Source organism: Dysidea avara, chromosome 13 (assembly GCF_963678975.1).
Source record: "Dysidea avara chromosome 13, odDysAvar1.4, whole genome shotgun sequence".
NCBI classification, from domain to species: domain Eukaryota; kingdom Metazoa; phylum Porifera; class Demospongiae; order Dictyoceratida; family Dysideidae; genus Dysidea; species Dysidea avara.
Window position 1 is genome coordinate 10,042,792 of NC_089284.1, and position 21,355 is coordinate 10,064,146.

Sequence of the window (21,355 nt, forward strand, 5' to 3'; positions counted from 1 at the left end):
ACAGTTAGTTTCACATTTAGGTTGATATAAGATTGGGTTTATAATTATCACATGAGTATACAATGGCTACAGTGTACATACATATATCAAAAAGGGTATAAAGGTTAAGACACAAATCCCCAGAACTTAACACGACTGTCTTCACCACATGTCATCAGTACTGGTTGAGTGGGACTGTGAACAAGATGGCGGATGACTCCATAATGATCTGTAGGGAAAACAGTGTGACATTATGGACACCTACTCAAAAGCACACGTATAGTAACACACAATACAGTATATTACATTCACGTAGACTGTGAGATCCAGTGGTCTAAGGCAACAACAACAAACTGATTGGAAAAGTACATTAATTGAAGTTCCACTTAAGCTCTGTTAACTACTCTAATAGAACAAACATCTGTAAACAAAATACTCTAATTGAACACAGTCACCTGTAGCAAAGGGTGTTGTAAATATACACTTGCAACAACAGCTGGTTATGCTAACAAGAAATGAACTGCATGACTACATGGTAACCTTTACAAGTCTAATATTTACTGTACACACATTCAGTGCTAGAATAAAAGTCAAAACTTGGTTGCTGCTTAGTGTGGTATTAATGGTACACCTTCCTATCGTAAACATACAATAATTTGTCTGACCAAAATGGTCTTGGTTGGCTATATGGTGGAATTGGTTGGGCTGTTGTACCTATCACCACACACATATACACAATGTATAAACTCACTAGACTTAAATGGTCTATGAAGTTCCCCAGTTCTGGTCTCCCAACAATGAACGTTGTTATTCTTCTCTTCTCCCATTACCACTGTAGTAATATACACAATTGTAACACTTGGTTGAAAACACAAGTGGAATCAATTGGACACTTAAAAGACTAACTAGGTGTGCAACAATTAATTGGGATTGCAAAAATGTGCTAAACTAAAGAGAAAGACCCTTTGTTTGGGACACTTTTGGGATAATGCCACAATATCACAGAGCTATCCTGATTTCAGGAATTCCCTAGCAGCCATATAAATTCCTCTAACCATATTAATAGAATTTTTGAGCAAAGTACAACACAGCTGTAATGTTTTGTAGGGAAGAACTGGTGCATACATCTAATACAAGTGGGACTATGGACAAGTGCCTGATTATCAAGATTTTTCAAAGGAGGTGCACACCACAATGTACATAATAACATACCAAAGTCTTCACTGTGACTGAATATTGCACTGGTAGGAAACTCATGGGGTCGGGGTTCACCACTCATTGGCCTATACCTGATCAATGGTCTACCTGTAGACACAACAAGGAGAAATGTAAGTGACACTGGTCAGTAAAACATGCCATATGGAACCTCTTCAATCTTCAATAGAATAAACAAACAAAAGAAACTCAATATTAAGGACCAAAAGTTTTGCCCTAACAGGTCTGAGTCTGTACACTTTTTAAACTTGAAAACTTCAGTCAAAATGTTGGGTCCTTCAGTGTCGGCCATTACAGAGAGGTTCCACTACATACAAAGTAGTCTATCGATTCACCTGTTGACACTTCCCACAAGATGGCTTGTCCATCTCTACCTGATGATAAGATGTACTTGCTGTTCTTTGAGAAGCGTACTGAACACACTGGAGCTCCATCATGAGCGTTACTATATGTTGCAGTACAGCGATTGCTAATGCCATCCCAAATCTGTGATGGAAGGATACTCAGTCAAACTTCAAAAAACAATGCAGTAAAATTCAACTTACATTTAAATCAACTAACATACGTATTTCCACCTAAACTATAAACTCTAAATCCCAAAGCCATGTGGGTACACGTGTGTGTATTTAAGTGCTACAAATTACACAGCTGCAAATTGAAAAGCATAATATTGTTTGTTGTGGCAAAATGTATACTAAATGTTTCAATTAGCACTTAAATAACACAAGATACACAATGTGACAATCAAGGTGCCAAGATAAACATGGTAAACACAAGATCAACAGAATGTACCAAATCAAAATGATCAAGTGCCAAAACAATTGCAGTATACGTATATGAAGACTGATTTAGCAGTTGTGTTACCCTTCAATAGTTTGATGCACAGTTACGTACTTTCATCCCACCATATTTGGTTTATGCAATAATGAATGTAGCTATATACCTACATGATTCTTTTTCAAAGAACAAGTATAATACAGTGAACGTGATTTCACTATAAAGAGCTATTATAAAAAATAGGAATTTTAAGGTCGATTAGGGAAAGGGAAACAAAGGGAGGTTGCCTACACATATAGTAGTAGTAAACATTTAATCCCCCTTCAGTTTACAGTATATCCATGACTGAATTAGGGATTAAATGTTCACTAGTATATCTGCACCTCCCTTGTTTCCCTACTTTATTTTCTATGATCCCTAATTGACCTAATTTTTCCTGATACTTGTTTGTTTACTTTTCTGTAACTTTATCATGACTGGTGAACCCACGCATACCACTCCAAAAGAAAGGATGGCACCAGAGGTAATGCGGTTTTCATCTGAACGCATCCCCAAGCTATCAATTACTGATGTAAAAGTGAAGTGGCCATTATGCTGCTATGTTCACCCTGTTACACAACGAAGAACAGTAGGAGAAGCACCTCTGCAATCAATCCAGTCACCATGAAAAATATGGACAATTTGCATGCCCCAACTATCAAATTATTACTGACTTGAAAGTGAAGTGGCCATTATGCTTCGCTTTCACCTCTTTTCACCCTGTTACACAGCGTTACAAATGAAGAACAGTATTAAAGTGCCTCTGCAATCAATTTAGTCACCACATAAAGTACAGACGATTCCCATTTACCGACATAGGAAGCCATGCATCATGCTGCAGTGAATTGACACCTTGGGGCTGTCAGCAAAAAGAAACGGGACACAAATGAGAACAAAGGTAAGTCCACGATGTTGCGTTTTACGTACTGCGGTATGCCAAGAATGGCTCAGGGCACAAAGTGCCTGCACGCTATTCGGAATTACACGAGGAAGGTGAAGTTGAAATATCAACATGTCCCTCCCACCACACCCTATTTTTAATTACTATTAGGCATATTTTCTCCAGTTTCTCTTTTAGGCTCACCTGCACAATTTCTAGCTGAAGAGTTGTAGGTCACTGTATTGTAAAAGTCGCAAATCAAGAACTACATTGAAACCAATGGAACTTGACAGCATGGCACTATTCTAGTGGGACTGTCATTTTAATTATTTTGTCACGTGTATAGACTTCAAAATGGCTGTCACATCCTTGTATTTGTGCCAAGTACATGTTGATATTTCAACCTTACCTTCCTCATGTAATTCCAAACAGCATGCAGGCATGAGCCATTCGTAAATTGTCAATCACTGTAGCATACAGTGGTGCAGTAGACTATGAGAATCACGTGATGGCACTAAATGGGGGAAGTATGCACCGATAGGTCAGGCAACAAGGAGTAGTGGCACTACCGATTCATCTGACAAGTAAGGGCAACATGTTTTACTAGCAGGCACGCCCAAGAATTAAAGCACATGTACAGCTACAGAAGCAATATGCACATGTTAAGGCCTAGGCATACAGCATTTAGCAGATTAACCCATTATGTATGCAACTACATCCCATAGGTCCCATAGGTCACCACAACCTTGGAAGAATGCCCTCTGCAGCCCAGCTCTCTCCAGGTGATCCATACACTTACCATAGGAAACACTTCTGAGAGTGGCAATTCAGGAAATACACTCACTCAACAGGCAAATAATGAACTCACAACCATCAGTGGTACGGCTGAATGTGATTGCAGCACTACTTTAGGAGGGCAATGGACCTTCGTCCAACGATGGCCTCGCCTGGTCTTCCAACATCTGCTCAGTAAATTATTGACCGGATCAAGGTAGGTATTGACTCAAGCCTCTATGCCAAGTACTTCAATGGGAGCACCTGAAAGGTACTGTTGGAACTGTTGAACACTGGATCACTTTTCAGCAAGTTATCTCCATAAGCCACAAGTGAAGAGGGCCAAGCAAGGTGCATATGACCTTAAGGAAACATGGAATAAGTCTTGCAAGAAACACAATCTCAATGATGGCAGGTGTAGCTTTGGAGCAAGCTGCCGGCTTCCCCACATTGTGGGGGCCACACCCCCTCATTTGTTGCTAAAAGCTATGACAAGTGCAAGCAACAGGAGGGAACAAAGTAGAAAGGTGGAATAGTAATGGTAATGTAACCAGAAAAATACTTGCACTAGGACACCAATTGCTACAAAATGACATGCAATATGCATGCATACATATATACAAATAATTTATTGTAAATTGAGGCTTCTGATATTACATTTGCAGGCAGCAAGTCTCATACAACTACACAGCTAAGCTGTTCCAACTGGACAAATCTGTACAGCTCACAGCACGATAAGACTACATATATCATCAGTGTGTCAGTTGCAAATATCTAAGGGACTTCCTGAAGGACAGTTTGGGTGTTGGTCTGAAATTATCTCAGGACCCAAACTGAGAATATCATAATCACATCTGCAAATGACAATGGTGGTCATTTTTGGATCCTCAGGAATTTTATTTAGCTAAACATCAAAGGTGATTGTTCTATTAGAGTAAATGAACATTCTATTAGAGTGTTCTATTACATATAATACATATTGTATAAAGAAACCTGTAGTCCCCAAAGTAGCTATCCATTACACTGGTAACTATTTGATGTAACTCCTCTGTGATTGATCATGTATGAACAGCTATGCTTGAACAGTTATTATCCCAAACACACACACATAATTTGAAACAGCACTAATGGCATCAATGTCATGGCAACAATAAATATGGACCAGGGTAATGAGAAACCTCACAATTCAAGGTGGATGCCACAATGTGGACACATGGCTCTAGTTGTGTTGTCACATGAAAAGCACCAGCCAGACAATAGCAACACATTAACAAGGCCAATCTGTGATGGCAAATGGAACTTCTTAGTCCAACTTCTTGAGGGTCAAGCTCACTGGTTTGACAATGTGGTGTTCGCTTTCATGCAAAATTCCAATGTATAACCATCTGTATTGGTGTTAGGCTTCTGGTAAACAGTGGGAAGATCAGCAAGTATTAACTCTCAAGACTTTATCTCAACATAATGTCATTTAATAAAGGAAATACCTGTGGTCAAGAAAAGCAATCATTTGGATTTTTATTTTTTTTGCTATCAAAACAAAACAGAGGTAGTTTATCAACAAGTTAAAACGTGCATGAGTACTGGCACAGATGGATAAATATGTTCTTATTAAGAAATTCTAGTCTGTGTAACTATTTTACACGTACAATAAAGGAATACACAAATATTTGGTACATAATTCCACCAACATCAATGTGGAACACTACAATGTGTCCAATTAATTATTAGGAACAACACATGATTGTGAAGTGGATGTGGGATCCTTTTGTTGTAATGTCAAAACAAAACAGGTTGAAAAACATCCTGTAAGATTACTATAAATGTAGCACATCACAGTAGGTTTTGTACTATATACTGTAGCTACTTCTAGTAAAGATGGAGAAGTGTTTCATCCTACTACTGCTGCTGTTCACTTCTGTTTCAGCTAACAATGGAGAAAGTTCACTTGGTATGAGTAAGGATAATCCTGCTATCTCTTGTCATGAAATATACCAACGTAATCCTACTAGTAGGGGAAGTGTTGGACAATACTGGATAAAGACTAGTAAAGGATTGTTTGAGGTCATGTGTAACATGAAACTAAAGTGTGGTGGTGTTGAAGGAGGATGGATGCAAGTCGTTGATGTAGACATGAATCGAGATGATACCTGTCCAGGAACATGGCGCAAGATCACTACTCCCAAGAGGCTATGTTTAGGATATGTACGTGGGTGTACGCCTGCACAATTCTACATGAATGGAGTCAACTATCAACACATTTGTGGACAAGCTAAGGCTTATCAGAAGGGATCACCTGATGGATACTATCAAAGAATTCAGTCCATTGATGGTGTATATGTTGATGGTATTTCTATCACTTTAGGATCACCGCGTAAACATGTGTGGACGTATGTTGCTGGATTAAGTGATGACTATGACTATCCAAATTGGAACTGTCCATGTGCCACTCATCCTGGTCCCCCTCCACCTGCCTTTGTAGGGAATCACTACTATTGTGAGGCTGGAGATGTGGGAACATATGAGCTACCTCCGTATTACCTACAAGACCCTTTATGGGACGGTGCTGGCTGTGGTACAGGAAATGGATGCTGTGCTCAAATCGGAATGCCGTGGTTCTATAGAAAATTACCAGTGAGTGTGGATGATAACTTTGAAGTTCGTATCTGTAAAGATAGTGATCACAATAATGAAGATATTGCTGTTGAAAAAATAGAACTTTACGTCCTGTGAGAAGATTTGTGTGACTACTTTTGTATTTGACTGAAAGTGTACCATTGAGTACATGAATGTGGTTGTGTAGTGTTCAGAATAGCATGAATACTTTTATGATTCTTGTTAACACCTGTTACACAGTATACACTAACAGATGTACTATAGCTGTTTACTCATGAAAAAGCTAAGAGCTAAGGTGTGCAATGAAAACAAAACAAAATTGAGAAAATAATGTACTTAAAAAGTTTTACATAGAACAGAAATTCTACCAAGAAGGTTGTGATTTTTCAATCACTTGCCTTATAAGCCACAAATGCACACAGCTGTGCTACAGTAATGGCTCATACAAAAGAAATCAATGGGTACCTGGGGAAGCAAATGCCCACCGTCCTTGTCTTGTTTAGCGGTGTTGGGGTCGTTGTGGACTTTGGGTTCCACAACCTCTCTCCACGAGACCTGGACAGTCCTTCTGCAGGTTACTAGCCCTGCCCCAGGAGGATTTTCCTGCACAGGGCTTAAGTGCCTGAGTGGTGCACAGGCAACCCGGTGCTAGTTCACTGGGCAGCAATAGCGTGTTTCGCATAGCTGTCATAGGCTTTGTGTGTGCCGCCCATACTACCAACCTCCTCATGGTGGGCCTGGTAATGTGCCACTCTGGTGATGTAACTAATGTTTGGTAGCAGCCCTGCGTGGTGGAGACCAGGCAGGGTCAGGAGTACTTGAGTAGCCAACAACAAGCGTGTGCGTGTGTGTGAGCCAACATACCAGGTTCCCATACTCTACATGATACATACTCAAAAGTGCACATAATAGTATTTACCTTAATTGCTCCATCATCACCACTGCTACAATACATACGAGCATCTGGTGTGTAGTGTACCTGTTGTGGTAAGGGAGGATGACTAGTGTGTACTGTCATGTGAGGACAACTTACTGAAGTGATCTCTCTTGTGTGTTGGTCACGTGCATTGGCTGACACAAAACACTGAACTGTGTTGACATCATATAACCTCACTGGATTGGATGACAGTATATGATATACAAGCCATACAGTCACACAAGCAGCACACTATGGACATGATATATAGTACACACTGCACACTGTATAACAAACACACAAAGTTAGAAGTCACCCATTGCATGCAGGGTATAGTAGCACGACAACACACACACGCACACGCACACGCACACACACACACATGTATGCACTAGGGCTGGGACAAAGCTTCGAACATTTCATGGGTTCAAAAGTTAAGTAAACTTGGAATTGTAAAACTATCTTTGCAATGCACTCATAGCCTATAAAAGAATTACGAATAAACGTTGTTTTCTCTATTGCAGTTGCTTATTCATCTTGCATGATCGATGTTCGTCTCTTTGCAATCAATCTTTGTGCACTTTTACACCATTGCAGTTTAGCTTGCTGCCATAGTTGTAGCCTTAAAACACCTTACAAAGTGATAGATAATGATGCATGGAAAACGTCCTTACGCATGATTGCAATATAGCGGACACGCCCATTTGCAATTGATCAATCATGTCATTCATAACTACTGCTATGCATTTTCCAAACTTATTAAATACTGTAGGATAAAACTTAAGAAGGATGTGCATTAATGCAAGAAAATATGTAACTCGTATAGCTAACACCAAAGCTTCGAATGTTCCAAATTTTATATTAGCGAATGTTTGAAGGTAAATTTCAAGCTTCTAGTATGCACGCCTACATACCTAGACATACTATACATTTAGCTACACACTCACATGTCTGATGATCAGTGCCAACTAACATGTAATCTCCTGATGGGTGGAATGCCAAACATCTACACACTGCCACCTCCTGAATAATGTAACAATACATACTATTACGAGTAATACTCTAATAGAACAGTCAGCTGTGTGTAATTCCATTTTTATAGTTTTGTACATACATACAAACCACTTATGGAGAATCACATAGATGGCCATACCTGTATGACATGGTAAGCTCTTTTGATGTTAATCTTGGAGTAGTCAAAGAACTTGATAGTACAGTCACTACTGGCAGAGACCAGCACTGATACTTTGGGATGAAACTCCAATGCTCTAACTTGCTACAGAAGGACAAAATACTCACCAAAGAATCATGCACATGCAGTACTCACGTACAGATGCATATACACCCTTCACATATACACATAGAGGCAGACTCACATCAATATGATCATACAGTGTTCTCATTATGGGATTATTATCCAGTGAGGAGTAGTTACCAGACTTCTTTGTGGGCATCTTGTCAGCGTCATAAATCTGAATGAATAGCACATACATGTAGTTAGTCATGTTAAATGAGGGTCACAAAAACTAGCAAAGAATTTTCTTAGTTACGGAAACAAATCAGCATCGTATCACACCTTTATTGTGGTGTCAGCTGATCCAGTTGCTGCTAGTTGTCCATCCCAACTGAATGCACCAGCCAACACTGGAGCCTTATGTGATGTGATGAACAGTGACTCATACTGTACCACTGATGGACTGTTCACTGCTTCTGTAAGGAATATCGATAAAGTAGCAAAAAGCAAGTTTTAGAATTCAGTATTAGGAAGCCTACAACAATTTAATCATCACTGCACAAATGTGCGTGCGTGTGTGTGTGTGTGTGTGTGTGTGTATGTGTGTGTGTGTGTGTGTGTGTGTGTGTGTGTGTGTGTGTGTGTGTGTGTGTGTGTGTGTGTACAGACACATGTAACAGCAGCAACTGGTATGGTTCCCTCATACAAAGACGCTTAACTTACCATCACTCTCGTATTCTAAGTCCATCATTCCTTGGGTAGAGTATGGGTCACTGGTAGTAGTAGTGTCATCTTTACCTTAACAACAACAACAGCAACATAATGTACATGTTCTAAAACACCAAAAATTTGAAAGAAAAGCTTTTGCAAAAATCTGATGCAGAAAAGTTGTCTTCATGCAAATGCTATATAAAATATTCTTGGTGTGTGTGGACGTACCATCATTTTCCTTGTGCAGTCCCAGATCCACTAAGTGACTCAGTCTGGAGGAAGGTGCAGTTGGTGGGTATGTTGCTATATGTTTAGCTACTGCTTGAGCTGCTAGCTCAAATCCATCATACTTTAATTGGCTATAGCAAATGAGGACAGTGCATAGCTAATAGCGTTCAGTAACCAAAATATTAGAATATAGCCCTATTATAGAAACTCACCTAACAATCATGCGATAAAGGGCTTCCCTTTCTTTGACGGTTTTATGAGCTCCAGAGTGTTTAGAGCCTCGCTTACCTCTGCCAGACATTGAAAAGACGTTTTACGGTTACTATCGTAATTCTGATTCTAAATAGTGCAACCTTCTTCGTCTTGTGATGTCGAGTAAGAAAAGTGAAAAGGAGAGGAAAGATAAAATATGTAAGGAGCTTTCTGCGGTGATTAAGGAGGTATACTAAGCCCCATTACCTCATTTGATACTATATGCTGGTATGATATTTTGTAGATACAAGAAGCTCATGTATTCTCCAAGGAGATTGAAAGGTAATGTGGTATGTATACCTAAGCACATTTTGTTGGGCCATAGCATTGGATGTCAACACCAATATGTCACTCGTACTAAATAGGTATTTGCACAACCACCAAGATATCTTGCTTTTCACTTAATGTTTTTTTAGATTCCAAACTACACAGTGGTGGAATGCTGTCCCAAATGATGTTGTACAATCAGCAACTTTTATCAAGACAATTTATTTTCATATATGTGTACAACCTAACTACGTGTTGTTCTGTAGCTATGTGCCATGTGTTTGTACTTGTTTCCGTTTGTGTCTGAACAAACTTACCTAGGATGCTTGAGTTCCTTTAGTAATGAGATTTCCCTGATTGCTATGCTAGGGACGCCCTCTTCTAGGTTCTCCAATATTTTTCAAAGCTACTGTATAGTTGTATGTGTGTGGTTGTAACTTGTGTATGTATGCTGTGTTTTGGCTCCTCAGCCAGGGAAGAACGGCATTGCCAACTGGCTTGAGGCTAAATTTAAAAATCAAATTAAGTCAACCCATGGTTCTTATAGCTTATGATGTACATCCCTGTGCTTAATGTGAAGAATGCAGTGGCTGGTTTAGGTACAACTTTTTCCCACACAATGCTGCACATACATGTACAGTGTTGCTTTTGTAAATAATACATGTTGTTTGGATTATGAATACAGTAGATAGATGACTAATATGAAGAATTGACAATAACATGAGTAGATGCCATCATCCTACTGTGTTTATGTGGCATCCTTCCTACCTTCTCTGTATGTGTACAGAAAGTGTGATAGATGTACATACTATATAATTGTAACTAATCAATTGTAATTATTTTAGGCCACTGGCACAGGTTGCCAGTGGACCTTCAGCATACCTGCAGCCACTAATCTGTTGTAACCATGTATCATTGTAATTCTGTATGCTGTAAAGTCAAAAATAAATAAATACTATTGTAGTGAACATATTGGGTGGACTAATATTATAATTCATGTTTTAATTTCAGCAATGACCAATCTGCTAGATATTTCTGTGATGTACTGGAGGCAGTCTTCCTTCATGGGTTGAAGAATCCAAAGGTGTGTGCATATCTTGTGATTCACTATTGTGTGTTTGTCGTGTGTTATCTAAGCACAAGTACACTGTGTGGCTCTAGCCACTTTATACCTTTATTCTTCTGTAGTCATTATGGCCATGTTTGGCCCTGCTGATTCCAGAGAACATCAAGTTAGTCTTAAGTGCACTGAGGAATTCTCAATCTGATATTTGGAAGTGCAGGGTGTGTATGTGTTGTGTGTGAGTGTGTGCATGTGTGTGGGTTAACACCATGCACAAAGTTCATACATTGCATTGAGGATGGACTAACAGCCTGTTTACACTTGCCATCTAGTTCGAACTACCTCGAATCAGAGCCTTTTCCAAATTAGTGTATACATCAAATCGAATTGTTCTGAAATGGACCTGCTAAGGATGTGGGTCTGGTTTGATCTAGTGTGCTTCACTTACCCAGTATAAACAGTTGCCACTTAATAAACGGAATAAAGATAGGAGAACTACAGCTAAAATGGTGACTGTAATGATGAAATGAAGTGACAGCGAAGTATTGAGGCAACGATGCAGAAGGACATCATCAAACTCAAGAATAGCATAAGGGCTAAAAAAAACAAACAGGTATGCATGTGAGCGAATAGTCAGCTAACTCCACGGAATTGAGACATTCAGCAATCAAGACTTTATCATGCCTACTAACCTGACAATAATAGAGAACAGAAATCCTTTAACACCATCAATGTAATCTCACTTTAATAGATGAAAATTATGATTATGGTTTTAAGGTTTTTTTGGTGATTGGAGTGGGCCCGGCCTTCATAGTATAAACACCGCTCAACAATTGATCTGGATCGCACTGAAGCTATCTCATCCAGAGGGATCTTGTAGTATAAACAGGCTGTAAGAAGAGTCTCAGGTCCCTTCTATCATCCACCCTCCTTGGGAGTCCATTCATTCATCTGGCCTAAATTAATCACTTGTAATTAGGTTACCCACCATCCCTTGGCTAGGTGGGTGGGTGTCTCCCATGGGGGGTGGGAGACCAGAACAAAAAAGACTCTGGGACAGGTAGTCAAGAAGTGTGCGTGTGTGTGTAGTGTTGTGTATGCATAGCGTTGTGTGAGTGTGCGTGTGTGTGTGTGAGTGTGTGTGTGTGAGTGTGTGTGTGTGTGAGTGTGTGTGCATGTGTATATTGTGTATATAGTGTGTTTGTGGCTATTTGCCCTTCCTATCGTATACATATTAGCAAGAGTTAATAAAATGAGCCCTCCCATATTATTATCTCTTGATATTGGGCTGATGTCATTAATGTACATGTGATCAATGCCATGTGTGTGTACCTCACAGGCATGGCTCAGATTAGCTTTGGTGAAGAGACAACTGCTTGAATTTTTTGAGACACTCCAGAAACACACAACAACTCTACAGTAAGTCACCTTTTTAATGAAGTGCCCCCTTTATAGTGCATCACTGTTGTGAGACCACAAACACCAGTATATATAGTAGAAAGTCTATTCATTAGATTACTTTTAAATTGTGGGTGAAAGATGTAATTGAAAAGTGCTTCATCAGATCCAACACTGTTTCTGTACAGGCCAGCCCAATTACAAAACTGTCAAAGAAACTAAAATTTGGTCAAAGAAATCATTTGTAGTTTGTCATTGGTAATTCACATAATTATAATAAATATAATAGACTTAATTACATCATGTATTTCTATAATCTTATCATTATATTATTTTTATCTCTAGGACACATTATTCTAGTGAGGCATTCCTTAGGGATCCAGAGTTGTGTGAAGTAGTCCTGCAGCTATTGAAGGGCGTGGCTGGCTTCCAGTTCCAGTATGACTACACCAGTGCCTTGTTGAATACATGGCAGCCATCTTCCCTGGAGTTAGCTGGCATGTCTAGTAAGGATATTCTATACCATACGTGGCTATCTATATATACATTTAGTTACAAGACACTTTTGCTGTTAGTGTTTACTGGAGTAGATGACCGTTGTCTTAATTGAATTTTTCAAGCCATGTACTCATGATTCGTAGTGCCTTCGTAGTGCCATCTCTCATTAATTCTCTTTGGCTGTCGATTTCCAATAGCTGTGGCTTCTACTGGCTACCTAGCCAGAAAATTTAACAACCTCCTTCTGTCTTTCTGCTTCTCAGCTTCATGAGCTGTAGAGTTTAGTCACAGGTTAAACAATGTTGGGAGCTGTTTTTTTCCCACCCTCTCTCCCAGTTAATTTCTTGGTCATTGGGTTCCAGGGTACATATTTAGCTACTTCACTTCTTGTTACCCCAGTGTTATTTACACTGCATGAGTTTGCTACTGGAGATTCGTAGTGCCTTCTGGATCATGTGAGCATCTTACTGGTGTCCTAAGGCATGCAGTTCTGTGATCCACAAGACAACTCTTTTTTCCACACAAGTCCCAGTTGTACACAGTGTTGGGTGCAGGAACCAGTTAAACATTTTTATACTAGCAAGTATGATGTATTTTCACTAAGTTCTATGGAAGTTAACAACTGACGGCCTTGTCCAACTACATAATTTAGATCACAGCTCATAGTTGTACCTTGACAGCTGCTTGTAACTAGAGCAGCTTGATATGTGGAACTCATTATGTTGCCTCTCTTTCATGATGTTAATACTGGTAACTAAAATAACCTGTTAACTAACTATACTGACATTCCTAATGTATTTCACTTCTTTATATACATCTACTGCTTTTTATATGCATCTCTTTTATTTGAGTTTGTACTATATAGTAAGGTGTCCTGGTTACTTGGTTACTGGTTATGGGGGATTGAAATCCTACAGCTAGTAAGCAGCCAATCAAATTTGACCTTGCTGTGGTCTTATGTATATTGGACATTTGTCAAACTAAAGAGACATGAGGCATGTATACTGTTGTTAGGAGAGAATACCTTACCTGTGTCATCAGAACGGATCAGTCCACCACAATCAGAAGTGCTCTATACAGAACAGTTGACACTGGAGGGAAACATCAACAGTGCCGTAAACATCTCTCCACAGCCACGACGAGCCACCATTCATAGCTACTCCTCATCAAATCATCCAGAGTCCTCAACTCCAGAAACTAACAGAACAAACTCTGTAGAATCTGATGCCAGCTTTAATGCTATGTTGAGGAGATACAGTGCAGCTGTGACCAGGCCACAGTTTGATAATCGTACAAGATACTCTTATGCTTATGGTGACCGTAAAATCCAGTCAATATCTAATGTTGACCCATCAAAAACCAGTGATCTAGCTGCTGTGGTAGCCATGGACTATGAGGTATGTAGTGTGTTGTGATCATACATCAGTTACCTGAACAGCAGATGTGGTTGCTGTATTTTGAGTGTTCTATTAGAGTGCTAAATTTATGTGTTTATAATTCTGCAAACCATTTCAGTGATGCAAACTTTCTTGCCTAATTAACACCCAGTCTCAGGGTTCAATTAGATTATAAATGAGGTTCAGTTAAGGTCATTTGCTGTATTGTTTCAACCATTAGGTATTGTCTGATGATGCCACTGTTAATGCACAACATGCTGAGCACAAGAAACAGGTGAGGTTATAATCTTTTATGAAGATAGTCTCTGTGTATTAGTATTAAACTATTACCCAGTGCAAATGAGTAGAGAAAGATGTTGCTAGCAACTATGAAGTAGATAGACATGTTACACTGTAATTTAAACAGACCTGTGTTACTTTCTTGCATAATTTGTCTGGTGTAGCTAACGTTGAGGTAACTGAGACAAAACCAGGATTAAGATACTATACTCTAATAGAGCAGTCAATAATTTTAATAGAACAGTCATCTGACTACACCATAAGTCATTATTAGCACCTACTGTTGGAATGAGATATTGTATTGGGATATTCTATAGTGTATAGACTTGTTTGAATAGGAAATTTGTTATGTTTTTACTGTAGCACTTCCAAACAATGACTGCTATTTTGACAAAGATTGCTACTCAAAAGGGACTTGACTCACAAGCATTTCGTTGTGCTGCCTGTAAAGCACCAGTTGGCATCAGTAAGTTATGGTAACACGTTAGTTTTCAGGGTAGTAAACATGTCAATGTTTCCTTGTAGTATTTGGAATGGCCAGAACCTGCTACTACACTGGACAATATTATTGTAATGAGTGTCACTTACAAGAGTTGAGGGTCATTCCAGCTAGGGTGCTCTTTAATTGGGACTTCAAATGTTACCATGGTGAGCAATACTAACAATCTCAATCTCCACCTCACTAATGGTATTATATAGTTTGTGTAGGTAGTTGTGAATATCTGGACAGTATTGAGTATATGCCTGTATTGGACATTGATGAAGTCAACAGTACATTGTATAACTATATCCCTGAACTAGAAAAGTGTAGGGTGAGTTGTGTTCTACTGGTATGAGGGCAATGAGGGCTGGCAGAGACAGTTAATGGGCAAGGTAGTAATGACTGCTCTATTAGGATAGTGTGAATTGTTCTAGTACATATACTGAATCTGCTCTATTAGAGTGTCTCGATCTAACTAAAATTCTGTTCAGTGTTACTTTTAACCAGGCCCTTGGTTGCCTCAATGGTAGCTACACTGTAAGTATCATGACGTTACCCAATACCAAGTGTTTTATACATTTTATTGTTGTTTGTGTGTGAGGATCAAAGTGTCACCACGTACTGTATTTTCCATATAGTATCAATTAGCTACATAACTTTACTGTATGAGTCATACAGTACAGTTATGCAGAACAGTTATGTAAGGGATGTTAAGCAACCCCACTTAGACAGCACGATTGATCATGTGTGTGACATTGTAAACTGCTAAAACTAGCCTGCCAGTTGGTTCTATGACTAGAAATAGATTATTACATGCACAATTACTGATAGTCTGATCACCAAAAAAATTGAAGTGGTTCGGGTAATGCTTTAAGCAAGAAGACCATGAAGTACAATATAACACTTAAAACACCACCTATGCTTGTGTGTATGAAAAAGACAGCACTCTGTTGGGTGTGTCTCAAGGCAAATACAGCACTCAGCTTTACCTTGTGCTGTATTAGCCTCTCGACACACCCCCTCATGCTGTATTTTCTGTACACACGTGCAGCAGTAACTATACAAATTGCTTGAATCAGCTTTTGTTTTATTGTACTCATTGCACTGTGGGATAACTCACTCATCATTGGTTCATGGCGCTTTGATTCTGGGTGATTGTTTATTACATATATTTCATCTCCATCCTCAGGACTACAGGACACAGCTGTATCATTTGAAAGGTTACCTACTAACATGTAGTTACGCTGAGGATACTAAGAAGGTGTTGCGGAAGTTGACTGATGCTCACTTGTTTGAGAAGATACATGTCTACTCCTTGAGGGTATGTCTTATGCTAGGAAATGGGATTGTATCAGGGATGGATCTAGGGGGTGGGCTTTGGGGGCTGAATCCCCCCCTCCTTCACTTTTAGGCTTTACTTGATCAATATGCTGAGGATTATAATGAAATTTTGTCTTAGCATAAAATTATATGATGACCCTGACTAATAATACAAATATACTCATAAACCCACCTTATAAACATCTTTCCAAGGTATTATCAGTGGATTTATGCTAAAGGTTATGCAACAAGGACCCAGATCAGCATTGGAGGTGTACAAGATCGAGATACTCTAATAGAACAGTTACCTAACTATTCTAATAGAACATTCAGTGTAAGCATAAAAGTTGGTTCTTTTATGGAGTTTTTCTATATCTGCCTGCGCCTATACATACAATGGAGTGCATTGGTCTTTTTAAAAGGCTTGTTCATCTACTTGTGTAGTTATTACCGGTACTGGTATACTTAATTCAGGTGCACAATTTCCATTGAAAATGCTCTCAGATTCAATCTCATATCATTCAAATTTCAAAATTTTCCAGTTTCAACATTATTATTCTATCATGCATGCAATTGTGAGAGGGTGCATCATGTGCTTGGTTGTCTGAACCTACCCAAACCTTTCCATTAGCAAATGCTGCAGAGAGCCATATATCTAAAAGCAGTATATAAAATATCTACAGGCAGAAATATGCATTTTATGTAGAAATGTCTCCAAATTGCAGTATTTTAGCATCTATTTTTCAAAAATTTCCTGGGGGGGGGGGGGCATGCCCCCAGACCCCGTCACACCTTCACCCAAGAGATTAGTACTTTGAGTTAGCCCCCCTCTTATAAATCCTAGATCCATCCCTGTGTATGTATATATTCCTATTTAAGGATATAAAGTATGTATGTGTTCTGTACTGAAAGATTTGCATAATATGACTATGGAATTACCAAATTTGTCTTGTTTGCACAAGCAATGATTCTGAGATTGCACCACAACTTATGAACATCTTAGTCCATCTCCATTAAGTACACACCACATTGAATCAAGATGGTGATGACTTAACATTACGTCTTCTCCTTGCTGAATATTCTCCTTTTCCACACTAGCTTTACCCAAGCACAGTCTCTGTAGTGTTGAATAAGTTTATATGAATTGTTTTCAACCATCAGCAGTTCCAGTGAGGCTGGTTTTTGGCCAACATGGTGTTCTTCCATTTCTGAGCACTATAACAGTATTTGCTCACCCACCACCCATATGAAAGTGCTTATGGTATAACTGAAAAAAGAATAATGGGAAACTCTGTAAAGCTTCTTGCTAGGTATTAGTCTGTCATGCCAAAATAATTTTGGAAATACAGTGGAACCTGTCTATAGTGGTTGCCTTCTGGCCAAGGTGGCTGCCTAACTCAATATATCCTTTACCATAGGCCACAAATCAATGGTTTTACCTTTAATTATATTTATTATTAGTGATTCTTAAAAAAGGAAAGCTTATACTGTAATACCTCACATTACAATATAGTAAATTTGCAAGGATCTGCTGTTTGTGGCCATTACTAGTAAAGAATTCCAACCTTTTACTCCAAAACTATATTTCCTCACATTTGTTTGAGTCCATTTGATCTTATGCAGGAGGTGTTGTATTGAAAAAACTCTACTAATGGTACATGTATATCCACAAGGCCGTGCAGTATTTTGTGTGTCATTATCATGTCAATTTTCTGTAATACAATGAGGGAAAATTTAGTGACTTCAGTCTATCAGAATAAGTCAGTGTGCAAGATTATGTACCAATCTAGTAACTCTTCTTTGAATAGCTTCCAGTGCTCTGATATCTTTAAGAAATAAGTAGTGCTGAGCGATAGTAAAAATTTTACTATCACGATAGTTACTCATTAAATATCGCGATAGTGAATACTATCCCGATAGTTTATGAAACACTTAAAGTCTTAGTTGTATAGCTATGATTTAGAAAGTTATTTTGCATGCACAGGTTTTTTGTTAATTAACTGCGTGGGCGGCCGATGAATATGGACTTTTGGTATAGCTTTTGCAGGCCACTCCTTTGTAAGAAAGCTGCTGTAAAACAGTATAGAAGGGTTGTTAATACCATTTTAATGCAGATCTAAGCTTATCATAACTATCACGATAGTGATATCCCTACTATCGCGATAACGATAGTGATTTACTATTGCGATATATCGCACTATCGATACTATTGTTCAGCCCTAGAAATAAGTTTTGCCAAACAACACATGTGTAGTCTAAATGTGGTCTTACGAGAGAATAACAAATGTAAAGTGTGTGGAGTGAGCGCATGAAATGTTTGATAAATAATTCCAATCATTTTTGATGCTTTACGATTGCATTATTGATGTGGTGGGAAATTTAGATCAATTGTAAATGTAACACCCAAATCAGATTCTTCAGTCATGGCAACTTAATCGTATCTGATGGTCTCTTTATGAGATTCTGTCAGATCTAGTCACATATGTTCTGTGGGTTGGATAATTGCATCATTTCTGTGTGGTTTCTTTTCTAGAATCTAATGGATTTACATTCAGGCCTGTTGTTACCTCAGTTAACTAAAGCTTTAAGGAAGGCCATCAAACATGTGAAAAAGTGTCCCCTTTGCTGTCAGAAAGGATTTGTATGTGAAATATGTCAGAGTCCAAGTGTGATTTATCCATTTCAACTTGATGAGACCTTCCAGGTATGAGTATCTACTGTCAGATTTACAGTACATGTTAATATGTGACTGGCTAAGCAAAAACCCATTGTTTTTGTACATTTCTTGAATTTTATTGATTCTGTGTTATCTCAGGAGTGCATCAAATCCTATGGAGAAGGTAGCAATCGGAACATGCAACTTCATAAACTACTAACATTATGGACAACATTCAAACATGGCATCTTATGTTAGTGACGTATATATCATTCTTACATGCAACAGGGATGATGCTACTTTATTGTCATGTGTATGGGCAGCAAAGCAGCTTCAATAGGAAGACAGTTGAGTCAAAGGAACAGTCAAACGGAGTAATTTTGCATCACTAGCAAGTGTAGAAATGCTGTCCTGCTATGCCTATGTTATTCTTCTGTCGTGCAATTCAACTTCGTTTTCATAGCATTGCTTTGTCATGCTGTTAACGCGAAGAACTTTTGGCATAATCATTATAATCTCTTAATAAGAAATGTTACTTTTTATAGTACACAGCAGCCATGTTTGAATTTCTCTGTTTTGGGTGCATTCCTGGTTATCTATAGTAGCAAAGGAGTGGGCTAGTGATGCACTGATAGATATTAAAGTTCACTTGCAGTGGAACCTCGGTTATCTGGACCCCACTTATCCGGACTCTGTCAACTGAAATGACTGCTCTATTAGAGTAGTGACTGTTCTATTAGGGTAGTTGATATTACTAAAAATGTTTTTAATGCTATTTTAAGGTTATTTATACACAGTTTCAGAGATACAGACTTTTCAGACTTATGGACCACCCCTGGTCCCAAGGGGTTCGGATAACTGAGGTTCCACTGTAATGGGTTTATACTAAGGCTCAAACGATAACCGAATATTCGGATTAATATTCGTTTGCTTTGTAGCCGAATAATAAAATTAACAAATGATTATTCGCACGTGATCATTTATATGGTGACACGTGATTAGCTGTCAGTAATTAATGAAGCAGAAGACGATACTAATGAAAGTAGTAAAAAGGAAAGGACTATGGCGATAAAGCGAAGAGTAGTAATAGAATTAGGCAGCCACTAATTGGTGAAGATGTACTAATTCCACGGTGAATCGCCGTAAGTGCAAGACTTCATATGGATTTGTAGCTTACTCCAGGTACTTCTACTCTGTTGCAATCACTTTCTATCACGGTATTGCTGTGATAATCCTTTCAGAAAAGGGTCTCTTAGTGAAGTTATTCATACGAAGCCACAAAGCTGTTTGTGGTTATTTGTAGGCTTCTTGGTAGTGGCTGCCTTAAATACTGAATTGCAATGAAACCTTACACCAATTATTCAACTAATTTCGTTAGAGCTGACCGAATATTCGAATACAGTAAACCACTATTCGTTTGAGCCTTAGTTTATACCGATGTCCAATCTGATGTTTATGTTCACCAAACTTTCACACATATTTTGTAAAAATTAGAAACTTTTTTTGTCTATTGTGATAACAATAACATCAGGATCAGGTAAATTAATTGGTCAAATAATCTGCTAATAATTTTCAATATTGATATTGCTGAAATTTGGCTGATTATTTAGTGATTAATTGGTATATCACTAGAGTAGACAGCCAAAGTTTCAGCCTTTCATGTCCATCAAGATAAAATCCTCGGAAAAAGACCATTCCAACGAAGATATGACAATGGTACACTTTGCGGCCCTCAGGCAGTCAGGCATACATATCAGGCAAAGCCCTTTATTTCTACAGCATCATAAATAAACATCCTATTTCAATAGCATTGTAAATAAGCACCCATAACTCTAGTTTTTACTATGCGAACATGAAACTCACTCTTCATGAACAGGCGAATTCAATGGTGTATATGCTTATTGATCTGAGCTTTGTTTCACTGCATACCACAAGTGATTAATACCTGTGTAAAATTTTTATGTGGTGTGTGTATTTTACCCAGTTAATTTCAATATGCTTTTATAACAAAACAGAATTTTGTGAAAATGATGGATTTATGATCAGCCAGTCACATATTGAACTATTGGTGAATTTACTAATGTATACTGTGTGTTCTGTTAGTGTAAAGACTGCAAGGCATTGTTCCACAAGAAATGTAGACCATCTGCTGGTTGTCCAAAGTGTAAGAGACTTGAGAAGAGAAAACATTTATTTGATGACAGTAGTTTAGTTGGTACACACACATAATAATAATATTCCTGTTGTAATTTGATGATGAGAAAACACTGGCAAAGTTTATGTATCAATATGTAATTTGTTCTAATTCTATTGCACCAACACAGAGTAAAATACAATGTGCAATATGTACTACAAGGTACAGTGGTAGTTGTGTAGCT

General features: G+C 38.4%; 2 protein-coding genes across 3 annotated transcripts; one reads left to right on the top strand and one right to left on the bottom strand.

Moving 5' to 3' along the window:
- Window positions 1-15: 15 nt before the first annotated feature.
- On the bottom strand, window positions 16-9,747 carry LOC136242396 (cleavage stimulation factor subunit 1-like). The gene is made up of 13 exons (XM_066033819.1): window positions 9,579-9,747; window positions 9,367-9,497; window positions 9,151-9,225; window positions 8,770-8,903; window positions 8,570-8,665; window positions 8,347-8,469; window positions 8,141-8,216; window positions 7,311-7,390; window positions 7,197-7,256; window positions 1,530-1,680; window positions 1,192-1,284; window positions 731-811; window positions 16-208 (listed from the first exon to the last, which is right to left on the bottom strand). Exons 1-13 carry the CDS (start codon window positions 9,665-9,667, stop codon window positions 105-107), a joined length of 1,293 nt encoding a protein of 430 aa, XP_065889891.1. The 5' UTR covers window positions 9,668-9,747; the 3' UTR covers window positions 16-104.
- LOC136242395 (uncharacterized) lies at window positions 9,530-21,267 on the top strand. 2 transcript variants are annotated; one of them, XM_066033818.1, is made up of 14 exons: window positions 9,530-9,806; window positions 9,863-9,900; window positions 10,897-10,969; window positions 11,074-11,169; window positions 12,288-12,367; window positions 12,692-12,852; window positions 13,859-14,241; window positions 14,462-14,515; window positions 14,884-14,986; window positions 15,046-15,168; window positions 15,220-15,332; window positions 16,191-16,322; window positions 18,855-19,025; window positions 19,137-21,057. In XM_066033818.1, the coding sequence occupies exons 1-14, from the start codon at window positions 9,735-9,737 to the stop codon at window positions 19,233-19,235; spliced, it is 1,698 nt and encodes a 565-aa protein (XP_065889890.1). In that variant the 5' UTR covers window positions 9,530-9,734; the 3' UTR covers window positions 19,236-21,057. The 2 variants fall into 2 exon arrangements, with proteins under 2 accessions (XP_065889890.1, XP_065889889.1); XM_066033817.1 differs by lacking the exon at window positions 19,137-21,057 and adding an exon at window positions 21,081-21,267 and having other exon boundaries at window positions 9,535-9,806.
- The last annotated feature ends 88 nt before the right edge of the window (window positions 21,268-21,355 follow it).